Consider the following 12,969-nt stretch of genomic DNA (forward strand, 5'->3'; position numbering starts at 1 on the left):
AAAGAATACTTACAGTACTATGAAAAACAACACTGTGTCCCTTCCCTAAACTTTCTATATGAGCTGAGAGGTTAAAGCATATGGCTCGATGTCTTATCGCATCCAGTGTTTGTGCATCGAAGAAATCATGTGGCCGTGCTAAATGTCAACATAAAAAGTAAAGAATATTTAGAAAAATGTAACAGTAATAATAAAGATTGAAACAATTAACAAACACGTATCTATCAACAGTATTTAAATTCAAGATATTATTTGCTTACAAAACATGGACTCTAGATAAGACTAATATGCAAAAGCATTATTTCAACAAATGAGTGAATGTGGGTTAATTCTGACCCTTGGTGAGTTAAGTTCTAACCTCAAACCTCATGATTCCACATCTCAGCTACTTCATTTTTCATAAAATATTATCTTTTACTCCAACATCTCTCCTCAGCATAAGGTCTGTATTTTCAGCAATGTGAGGAACATCATCTATATATCAGGATCTCAAACTCACCATTGCCAAACATACAAAATAAATTTCATGAACATTTTGTATTACCATATAATTTCAAATTGTACAAATCTGACAATACAATAATATTATTTTGAGGTTTTTTTTTTTTTTTTTTTTTTTTAGAGACACAGTCTCACTCCTTCACCCAGGCTGAAGTGCAGTGGTGCCATCTCAGCTCACTGCAACCTCTGCCTCCCAGGTTCAAGCAATTCTCATGCCTCAACCTCCTGAGTAGCTGGGACTACAGCGCACACCACCAAGCCCGGCTGATTTTTGTATTTTTAGTAGAGCTGGGGTTTCACCATGTTGGCTGGGCTGGTCTTGAACTCCTGGCCTCATGTGATCTGCCTACCTCGGCCTCTGAAAGTGCTGGGTATACAGGCGTGAGCCCCTGCACCCAGCCTATTTTGAGGTTTTTAACAAGTATTTTCTTGATTATGAACAACTATTTGAACAATGATCTAATAAAATTACAAAGAAATTTTTGGACGCCGATCAGTCCACCAAAGCTGCCAATCAACTCCACCAGTTATCAGCTGTGTGACTGTGGGCAAACTACTTAACCTGCATTACACTGTGATTATTTGTAAAATGTAAATTATCGTAACAATTTTCAATTGTAATTAAATAAAACAAATGCATATAAAAATGCCTTATAAATCATAAGGCCATTTATATTAATAAGCTTGTGTAACTGGTTTTTTTCTTTTTCTTTTAGACACAGTCTCATTCTGCTGCCCAAGGTGCTAGAGTCCAATGGTGTGATCATGGCTCACTGTAACCTCAAACTAACTTCTGAACTCAAGTGATCCTCCTGTCTCAGCCTCTTGAGTAGCTAGGACTATAGGCATGTTCCACCATGGAATTTTTTTTAAAGGATAAACCGTTTCACAAATATAGAGTAGGCAATATTTTAGCATAATCAAAAAAATTACACACTGAAGACTTAATTTTGTAAGAACATTTTTCAAATTTCAATTCTCATCCCACTAATTATAATAAATTGTTCTATTCTTATTCCTAATAAGAAAGTTGCTCAAAATAAATAAGTTGATTATTTTACATTTGTGGAGCTTACTAATACATGTAATTTTTCAAGATCTGTAATTGAAAATTCAATTTCACTAATAAAAGAGTTGGCCTGATTCCCTGGTACAGCATATTCTGAATTACATATATGCTGATTTCCTAAACTATGGCTATTCAAAGAGTTCTCAAAACATCTACACAAATCCACCATAGCTTTTATGGGGGAATATTTTCACCAGTCAGCACATTAAATAGAACATACCTAGACAAACAGCTCTTTTCTCCAGATATTTCCTCAAGAGAAAATAAATAAAACACCAACTAGTAATAAACAAGCAGAACCCAAAAGACTAAGAAGCCAGTGACAATGGGAAATCAGAAAGAAAAAAGTACTTGACATTTGCAGGGGTGAGCAAGGGAGAGTTCTGAGAAATACATCATTCTTCTGTTAGATAGTGGCTACTCAAAAAAAAAATGTGTACTTTCTCCAAGCTCTCCAAATATATGCTTTTTCCTAAGAAGAATAAACACTTGGGGAAAATAATAACTCATCACTCTAAATCACTCAAATTAACCACTCCTCACTCAAATTTAAACATTGAAGCCATCACTTAAATTCACAATAATGAAAGCAGTCCTCAATCTTCAGCCTGTGCATTCAGACCTTAACCACAATATCTCCATTGTACATATCAAGAATACCAAACTAGAACAGTAGTTCCAAAGTAGGTGTGTGTCATGATCCATTAGAGTAAGTAAAGAATAGAATACCCTTGTTAGTTTTTTCATCTCATTCTTTTTCAATATTCCTTCTTGGCAATTTTGTATAATGTGCATTAGTAGTATTACCCATATACAATGTATAAATTACATACGTTAAGACTGTGTGCTCAGTATTTTTTTAACTAATAAGATACATAATCAAAAACCTTTGGTGCTGGACACAGTGGCTCATGCCTGTAATCCCAGCACTTTGGGAGGCCAAGGCAGGTAGATCACTTGATGCCAGGAGTTTGAGACTTGGTGGCCAACATGGTAAAACCCCATCTCTACTAAAAATACAAAAATCAGCCGGGCATGGTAGTGTGTGCCTGTAGTCCCAGCTACTCAAGAAGCTGATGCACGAGAATTGACTGCACCTGGGAGGCACTGGTTGCAGTGAGCTAAGATTGCACCACTGCACTCCAGCCTCGGCAACAAAGTGAGACTCTGTCTCAAAAAAAAACAAAAACAAAAACAAAAACAAAACAAAACAAAAAGGTTGAAAGATCACAAACTGACAACCTAACATTACAGGTTGCTGTGAGCCAAGATCGCACCACTGCACTCCAGCCTGGGCAGTAAGTGTGAGAGTCTGTCTCAAAAAAAAAAAAAAAAAAAAAAAAAAAAAAAAAAAAACTCTGGAAACCACAAAAATAGAAACTCTATTTTCCCATGGTTCAAAATTACATACATTGTATGATTTATCTTCTCCTTAGGTCTAATGATGATGATGTGGTTATGTAGAAAAATATCTTTATTCTTAGGAGATGCATCTTAAGAATTTTGGGTCCATGACTAAAAAAGTATATAGGTGGGAAGATAAAACAAATGTACCATATTGGTAAATCTCTAAGTGAAGAACAATACAAGTATTTATTATACTATTCTTTCCACTTTAAAGTACATTTAAAAAGCATTAAAAATGTATTTTTATGTTTTAAAAATATATTATTATTTAATAATAAGATTCTTAAAATAATGAAAAAATAAATAAAAATTTAAAAAATATATATATATATAAATTTTATCAGGCCAGGTGCAGTGACTCACACCTGTAATCCCAGCCCTTTGGGAGGCTGAGACGGGTGGACCATTTGAACTCAAGAGCTCAAGACCAGCCTGGTCAACAAGACAAAACCCCATTCCTACCAAAAAAAAAAAAAAATACAAAAATTAGTTGGGTGTGGTGGTGTGTGCCTGTAGCCCAAGCTACCTGGGAGGCTGAGGTGGGAGAATCATCTGAGCCCAGGAGGTTGAGGCTGCAGTGAGTCATGATTGCACCACTGCATTCCAGCCTGGGCGACAGAGTGAGATCCCGTCTCAGAAAAAAAAAAAAAAAAAAGGTTAAAAAAAACAAATTTTATCAAACAGAAAATTACATTTGCTGCAGTGCTGCAATTTATAGGGTATATTTTTCACAGTTACATAAAAACTGTCTTCTTGAATTACATGAGAAAGATACTAGGTAAAGTTAACTGCTATAGATATGTATGCTTTTAAAGAAAGAGTGAAATGCAGCAGCTGTAACATGCTAATTCAAATCACAGCACTGTCTTAACAATGGCTCCCCACAGTGAAAAGGCCTTGGATCCTTTTTAAAGTCCATAAAGTAATATATTCAGGACTAACCCCATTCTCCTCAATAAAACAGATGACAAAAAGGTATTTTCATCCACCACCTCTCTCTGCCAACTCTCCCTACGCAGCCTGCCTTATTAGCTAAGTTAATACGAGGAAAAACACCACCGTCAAAAGAAACATATACTTAAGCCGGCACCAGTACTTTGTTTCTAAGCAAGAACTTGGTATTTAACTGAATCTCTCTTCTGTTTACAAGACAGAGTAGCAAATTGCATAGATACTGCCAAGTATATAATGTGAAAAGTCAGAAAATTTAAATGATTACTGTGTATACACTGAGACTAAAATAATAATGAGGATAGGTGAAACTGGTGGAAAAGTCATCTGGTTTTTGAGTACTATAATATATATTTAGCAATTTTCTGTGTGCAACTGCAAGCTACTTGATATTAACACAAGTAAAATGACCACAATGTTAAATTTGTTTTTATAAAGGAGGTCAAAATGAAAATGGTACCATAAATAGCCAACGTTGATTAAAAATAAACATGATTACTTTAACAAAAAGAAACTTAAGGCCAGGTGTGGTGGGTCATGCCTGTAATCCTAGCACTTTGGGAGGCTGAAGTGGGAGGATCACTTGAGCCCAGGAGTTCAAGACCAGCCTGGAGAACACAGAGAGACCCCCATCTCTTCAAAAAATAAAAACTAGCCAGGCATGGTGGCTCAGGCCTGTAGTCCCAGCTACTTGGGAGGCTGAGGTGGGAGAATTGCTTGAGCCCAGGAGTCTGAAACTGTGGTAAGCCATGACCTCACTACCGCACTTCAGCCTGGGCAAGAGTAAGACCCTGTATCCAAAAAAAAAAAAAAAAAAAAAAAAGCAAGAATGAAACTTAAGAGAGTTAAACAAAGTTTACTTTTCTCAGTTAATGAAGTAGAAAAAAAATAAAAACAAAATATATAAAGTTTTCTGGTTTGTTCATTTGTCTGCTATAAATCTGTAGTAACAAAAAGATTTCAATGTTTTACAGACTAATTTCATAGTCTGGAATTAGTGTCTGGAGTCTTGTCTATACTAATCAATCCCCAGAGAAAAAGGGTAAAGTACAATCTATTTTTTCTTTCTAATTTACCTTTGGAGTGGACTCCCTTTCAATGACAGCTTTATTCACTCATTCACCCACTGGTATTTCTTCATTGAGGATATATAGTTAAAACTAACCAGCTGGTCGGGCACAGTGGCTTACACCTGTAATCCCAGCACTTTGGGAGGCCAAGGCGGGTGGATTACGAGGTCAGGAGTTCAAGATCAGCCTGGCCACATGGTGAAACCCCGCCTCTACTAAAAATACAATGATTAGCCAGGCGTGGTGGCGGGTGCCTGTAATCCCAGCTGTTCGGAAGGCTGAGACAGAGAACTGCTTGAACCCGGGAGGCAGAGGCTGCAGTGACCCAAGATCACACCACTGCACCCCAGCATGGGCGACAGTGTGAGACTCCATCAAAAAAACAATAATAATAATAAAAAATAAAGCCACAAACTAACCAGCTGACACAAAGAAGTAGTGACCAGCTACACTCTGGGGTTGCAAAGTCTGTTCCTGCTCCCAGCATTTACAAGCCTTATCATCTAATTATTTTCTATCCTAAACATCAAGGATACATTTTGGTAAGTAAGCACATAAACATTGTACATATGTTACAATAGACTAGGTACTATGACACCCATCACATTCAAATTGTTTTGCTATTGGCTGGGTGCGGTGGCTCACACCTGTAATCCCAGCATTTTGGGAGGCTGAGACAGGCAATCACCTGAGGTCAGGAGTTTGAGACCAGCCTGTCCAACACAGTGAAACCCTGTCTCACGCCACTTCACTCCAGCCTGGGTGACAGAGCAAGACTCCATCTCAAAAAAAAAAAAAAAGCAACACTGCTTTGTTATCCACACACATTCTTTTGTGGTGGTTTTTTTTATTGTTGGTTTTTTGAGACAGAGTCTCACTCTGTCTCCCAGGTTCAAGTGTGGTGGCGCGATCACGGCTCACTGCAGCCTCTACCTCCCCACTCAGGTACACACACTACTTTGGAATAGATAGATTACTTAACTTTTACTTGATATTTACTTTTAACATGTTCAGATTTTCTAAAATATTTCTAGAAATACCAATGTTACCATATTTTAAATGTTATTTTAGAAAAGAATCAGAGTAGCCCCCAAATCTAATTTTATACAGTTTATATTTGAAGGCCACATATACTCCCTTAGCTACTACAAACATGTGCCACTGAATTCTCACTCTCACTGACAGACAGGCATCCTACCTGTTTATTACTTTTAATAGAAAAGGAGTTGAAGTTCACAGTGGGTTTGCATAAAAGCCTAAGATATCTTTTAAAACCATCAAATACATCAGATTTTCTCAGTGTAACACTTACGTAATGAGCGTCGTCTTTTGTTCTTTAATTTCCTCCTTTTGTTCATTCCAGCTTTAGAAGGAGATTCTTCTTTGGCCTTTGGCTGGCTAGAAACTTTTGAGGAGTTCTGCTGACTGAAGTGTGTGGGTACATGACGAGCTAGCCCTCCCTGAGAAGCAAAGCTGGCATTGCAGCCACCAACAACACACTAAAAGAAAATAAAACAGAAATAATGTCAGGCATGCTGTGTAGGGCACGAGAAGAATATAAATGAGTGAATATCTAGTATTTTCAGAATAAGCAGTACAACAGAACTAATTCCAGAAAGGAAGCATAAGGGACTAGTAGTCTTTTCACTTTATGAAGTTGCCAAGTAAGATGACATACATTAGACAAAGCTTGAAAATGCAACAAGTTTCACGACCTCCCAGTTTACTGCTATTTCCACTACATGCAATACAAAAATAATGGGATTTTTCTTCCCAGAAAAATCTGGTTTTGAATCAATCATTTTTATAGCAGGAACACTAAGCTGTTTTTGCAATAAAGAATTAGATATCCTGGCAATGACTGGATTCCTGAATTTTATTTTTATTTTTCTGAGACAGAGTCTTGCTGTTGCCTAGGCTGGGGTGCAGTGGTGTGATCTCCACTCACTGCAACCTCTGCTTCCTGGGTTCAAGTGATTCTTGTGCCTCAACCTCCCAAGTAGCTGGGATTACAGGTGTGTGCTACCATGCCTGGCTAATTTTTGTATTTTTAGTAGAGATATGGTTTCACCACATTGGCCAGGCTGGTCTCGAACTCCTGGCCTCATGTGATCTGCCTGCTTCAGCCTCCCAAAGTGCTGGGATTACAGGTGTGAGCCACCGCGCCCAGCTGGATTCCTGGATTTTTAAAGTATTTTTCTTACAATACATGCTACTTCAAAATCTTCAGCAGACTTCCTAGTGTTATACACTATTAAAACAGGTAAGAGAAAAGTTCAATATTGACTTTTTAATGTATTTTGTATTTGGGGTTTTGTTTTGTTTTGAGACAGGGTCTCAGTCTGTCACCCAGGCTGAAGTGCAGTGGCATGATCTCAGCTCACTGCAGCCTCGAACTCCCAGGCTCAAGCGAGCCTCCCACCTCAGCCTTCCAGGTAGCGGTACTACAGGCACACGCCACCACACTCTATTAATATTTTGTTGTTGTTGCATTTTTTGTCAAAAGGGGGTTTCACCATGTTGGGTAAGCTGGTCCTGAACTCCTGGGCTCAAACCATCCACTTGCCTGGGCCTCCCACAGAGCTAGGAGGTGTGCACCACCACACGTGCCTTGTTTTTGTAAATTACTTTCTTACAAATTTCTTAAACTTCACATGAAAACCCATACGGACTACATTTAATATTTTAAAAATAAATAAAATTAAATTTGTTAAACAATTAGATCTAGCCTCTCTCTCAGAAAAGACATGCTCAGTGTTGGTCATATGCAGCCCTCCACAATATCCATTAAATACTGCCTCTTTAGCCTTCTGTACTTGCAATACTAAGAAATCAAAAGGTTAACTACCCAAGTCACCTGACAGATGTGCTATTTTAACAAAGAATGCAGAATGTTCAGGTAGCAACAGAATTAATATATACAAATTAACTACGGTATAAGTGTGTGATTTCTAATTATATCTTGGGGAAAAAAAATTGCAGGTCTTCTAACAAATGAATCGTAATTAAAACAAAACAAAATAGAAATATCCACAGTTGGATGGATAATGACTTTTCTATTAGTCATTTAACCAATTTACTTAGTTTTTGACTTACCAAACTCTAAGCACATAAATGTGTCATGTTAAAAACCAAATATATTCATCACGTTATGCCCAGGGGGTTCATCTTGTAAAAGTTCATCTAGATAATAGCATTAAAAAAATCACATGCCTCAGGCTCTTTCCTTCAATCGAGGTACCTCTACCAACTGTAAGCTGCTAAAATCACAACACAGCCCTTTATTTGTAAAAATCATAACTTTCCTCATAAAGTCTCTCTAAATCTGCCCCAAATGGACAAGACCTAATTCTCCCTTGAGGCTGTCCTCACACTTCACTGCATATCTATATACTTATCCCAACTAACACTTTCCATTTTGAACACAGAGATGTATATTTATGAATATTTATATTCCCAGAAGCATCTTGCAAATCATAGATATTACTAAGTATATTAGCAGAACTAAACAGCTACATGTTTACTGATGCTGATAAAAAAAAAAATCACACATTCTTCTTATATGGTATCCATTAATAATTACTCTCTTTACTTTGACATACAAAATATATTTTGGGGGCTCCTTATGGCCCTCAGCTTCTCTATGAAAAATGTTTACTTACTCTGTGGTGCATACTCAGTTAAAAAAGAGGGAGAAATGATTCAAGACTTTAGTTCACATACTTATCTATGTCCAGTATTACATAATATGCTAGAAGGATAAGGATGAATAAGATATAGATACTACACTAGAAGAGCTTCTATATGTTCAGCAAAACATACATATAAAGCAGTAAAATTTCAGAGGAGTACAGTAAGGCCTAATTAAAGCACAGGGCTATGGGAAACCCTGAATAGAGACAATTAGCCATATTCATTGCTCTGAAATTAGTATTTAATTCATACAACAACCCTATGAATGGCATGGTCCTCAAACAGGCTGCATCAAGAATTTTCACCTACAGACTCTGACCATGAGAAGTCAGCATTTAATGATTTCTATATTTAAAATCTAAAATTTTATCATACATATTTTGAGTACCAAGAAATAATAACGCTTTTTAAAGATGCCATCTCTTCTGTAGAGTACCATGTTGCCACAGAACTACATGGTCCACTGCCAAGGTCACTGCACACCTACGAACCACTAGCCAAATATTGCTACTCAACACTTTAAATATGGTTATTGTAACTGAGTAAATGAATTTTTAACTTTACTTCATTTAAATTAATATTATTCATTAAAGTGAAATTCATATCACATAAAATTAACCATTTGAAAGTGTACAATTCAGTGGAATTTAGTGTATTCACAACGTTGTATAATCACCAGCTCCACATTCTCGCCAACACTATTTCCATTTTTTTATTAAAATCATCCTAGTGAGTGTGAAATGGTATCTTGTGGTTTTCAACTGCATTTCCGTAATGACCAATTTAACTTTTAATTTAAAACCTGAGCCGAGCACAGTGGCTCACGCCTGTAATCCCAATACTTTGGGAGGTTGAGGTGGGTGGATCACTTGAATTCCGGAGTTTGAGATCAGCCTGGCCAACATGGTGAAACCCTGTCTCTAATAAAAATACAAAAATTAGCCAGGGAGGTTGCAGTGAGCTGAGATCATGCCACTGCACTCCAGCCTGGGCAGAAGAGTGAGACTCTGTCTCAAAAAAAAAAAAAAAAAAAAATTAGCCGGGCATGGTGGCACAAGCCTATATATAACCCAGCTACTCAGGAAGCTGAGGCACAAGAATCACTTCAGCCTGGGACGCAGAGCAGTGAGCCAAGATCGTGCCACTGCACTCCAGCCTGGGCAACAGAGTGAGACTCAGTCACGATAAAAAAAAAAAAGAAAGAAAAAAATAAACATACAAAACCCGATACTCAAAATTGCTTGATACTTGAGAGTGTTTAATTACCCTAATGGGTTAGTTTTGTACCATCCAATACATATATCCATTAGATACATGTAATGTCTAAGCATTTGAAACGTGGCTAGTCTGAATTGAGAAATGTTGTAAGTCTTAAGAGTCATTTTGTCCCAGCATCCTTCCAGACAGCAAAGATAGGCCCTAGTAGCATCTAGAACTCATAATGTTACCATCAAGAGTTTATTTTAGTCCAAGTGCACGCACAATCCCAACATTCTGGGAGGCCAAGGTGGGAAAATCACTTGAGCCCAGGAGTTTGAGACTAGCCTGGGCAAAAAAGGGAGACTCCATCTCTAACCTCCCCCACGCAAAAAAAAAAAAGTTTATTTTAATCATCAATGATTCAGTCTCTAGAAATGAAACCAGTAATGAGAATTCTAACAGAAAATTGTTTTATCTTTGATTTTGGTCATTTATCAATCAAAAATCATTTAAAAAAAAACGTAAGTAAAATTTAGAACTAAAGAGTGCTTACATTAAAAGAAAAATATAATAGAATCACACATATTTCACTTAAATACAAACTTTTCTCCGCTAAAGGAAAAAATAATTTTAGGCATCAACTAATCAAAATCCTACAGAACATGAGGCAGAGACAAATCTGCTGTTTCTTCAAACAGTCTAGTACCATCCTCTTTACGTGAGCATTTCATGTTGCTGAGTATGGTTTTACTTTTCAAATATGTTTTATATTTTCACTCATAAATATATCATCACTGAACTCAAGACCCTACACATAGTGTTCTGATGAAAAAGAAACCGATTTCAATGATGAGGGAAAAGCTGGTTGTTGAACACTGATATGGTTTGGCTCTGTGTCCCCACCCAAATCTCATCTTGAATTATAATCCCCATGTGTTGAGTGAGAAACCTCCCAGGTGACTGGATCATGGGGGGCGGTTTCCCTGATGCTGTTCTTGTCATAGTGTGGGAGTTCTCACGAGATCTGATGGTTTATAAAAATGGCAGGTTCTCCTGCACTCTCTCTGCCACCACCTTGTGAAGAAGAGGTACTGCTTCCCCTTCACCTTCCCCCATGATTGTAATTTTCCTGAGGTCTCCCAAGCCATGCAGAACTGTGAGTCAATTCAACCTCTTTGGTTTATAAATTACTAAGTCTCAGGTAGTATCTTTATAGCAGTGTGAAAAACGGACTAATACAAACACTGTTTTAAATGTGGTCTCCCACTGAAATACCCTATATATTAATGTATGTTGGCCGGGCATGGTGGCTCACGCCTGTAATCCCAGCACTTTGGCAGGCCGAGGCAGGTGGATCACCTGAGGTCAGGAGTTCGAGACCAGTCTGGCCAACTTGGTGAAACCATGCCTCTACTAAAAATATAAAAATTAGCCGGGCGTGGTGGCAGATGCCTGTAATCCCAGCTACTTGGAGGCTGAAGCAGGAGAATAGCTTGAACCTGGGAGGCAGAGGTTGCGGTGAGCCGAGATCGCACCATTGCTCTGGGTGACAGAGCAAGAGTCCATTTCAAACAACAATAAAAAAAATATGTTGGTGGCCAAGTAGCTTTTCTAAAATTTGAAACACAGAATTACTGAATTGGTTTTTTCTTTTTCCGAACAATTTATTTGGACGAAGCAATACTAAGACTGTCTTTGTTAGTACTGAGATCATCTTATTCATATTCCCAGAAGTCCTATGAAGATCAACAATCAGAACACAAATCAGAAAGCACCAGTCTTACAGATAATGAGGAGGTGATCTAAAGGAAGAAAAATTCCAAACAGAAATGTTGATTTCTTGGTTTCGACAAATACACCAGAGTAACATAATTAACGACCCCGGATTCTTTCTGCGTCTGAAATTCAGAATCTGCCACTGACCATGGCCACAAACAATATTTAATATGGCTAGGAGCAATGACTCATGCCTGTAATTCCAGCACTTTGGGAGGCCGAGGTGAGTGGATCAATTAAGCCCAGGAGCTCGAGACCAGCCTAGCCAACATGGCAAAACCCTGTCTCTACCGAAAAAAAAAATACATATATATATATATATATATATAATATACATATATATATATATATATATATAATATATATATATAGATATACACACACACAAAAATTAGCCAGGCGTGTGCCTGTGGTCCCAGCTACTTTGGAGGCTGAGGTGGGAGGATGACCTGAGCCCAGGGCCAGAGGTTGCAGTGAGCTGAGACTACACCACTGCACTCTAGCCTGGGCAACGGAACAAAACTATGCCTCAAAAAAAAAAAAAAAAAAAAAAAAAAATTAATCTGTTCTTGCCTCAGTTCCTTATCTAAAAAATGTGGGCAACAACATTAATTAACTCAAAGAATTATTGTAAGAATTAATTTAGTTAAAATATGTAATAATATACATATACAATGTGCAAGGCTCTGCAATGCATCAATCAAGTCTTTACTATAATTCTTTCTGACCCTTACTTCATCTTGCTCACCACAGAACAAACATGAGAAACTTTTTTCACCAATTGCATTAACATTTAACTTCTAGATAGTCAAAGCTCACTAATCAGAAATATTTGTTTTTAAATATTTTCAAATTGCTACAATAATCACTTACATATATGAAACTACATGCTCTTCCCTAAATAGTTCACTTTTTTAAATGCTCCCTTTTTTCGCTATTTTTTTTTTTTTTATGTTTTTTGAGGTGGGGTCTCGCTCTCTCACCCAGACAAGTGCAGTGGCGTGACCTCGGTTCACTGCAACCTCTGCCTCCCAGCTTCAAGCGATTCTCCTGCCTCAGCCTCCCAAGTACCTGAGATTACAGGTGCATGCCACCACACTCGGCTAATTTTTGTATTTTTAGAAAAGACAGGGTTTCACCATATTGGTCAGACTGGTCTCGAACTCCTCACCTCAAATGATCCGCCCGCCTTGGCCTCCCAAAGTGCTGGGATTACAGGTGTGAACCACTGCACCCAGCCCCTTTTTTCTCTTTCAAAAGCATACATACTTTCTGTAACCAGATAGTGGTAATAATTTTACA

At 37.7% G+C, this 12,969-nt stretch overlaps 1 protein-coding gene across 7 annotated transcripts in view; it reads right to left on the reverse strand.

The window, feature by feature from the left end:
* The window catches only part of AEBP2 (AE binding protein 2), a 104,075-nt gene that overhangs the window by 41,362 nt on the left and 49,744 nt on the right, over positions 1-12,969 (reverse strand). For all 7 annotated transcript variants that reach the window (XM_055280453.2, XM_055280447.2, XM_055280454.2 and 4 more), the window contains exons 4-5: positions 6,311-6,497; positions 14-138 (exon numbers count right to left, since the gene is read on the reverse strand). In XM_055280453.2, the coding sequence (XP_055136428.1) occupies positions 14-138; positions 6,311-6,497 (312 nt within the window). The remainder of the gene's footprint in view (positions 1-13; positions 139-6,310; positions 6,498-12,969) is intronic.

This window comes from Symphalangus syndactylus, chromosome 5 (assembly GCF_028878055.3).
Source record: "Symphalangus syndactylus isolate Jambi chromosome 5, NHGRI_mSymSyn1-v2.1_pri, whole genome shotgun sequence".
Classification (NCBI taxonomy): domain Eukaryota; kingdom Metazoa; phylum Chordata; class Mammalia; order Primates; family Hylobatidae; genus Symphalangus; species Symphalangus syndactylus.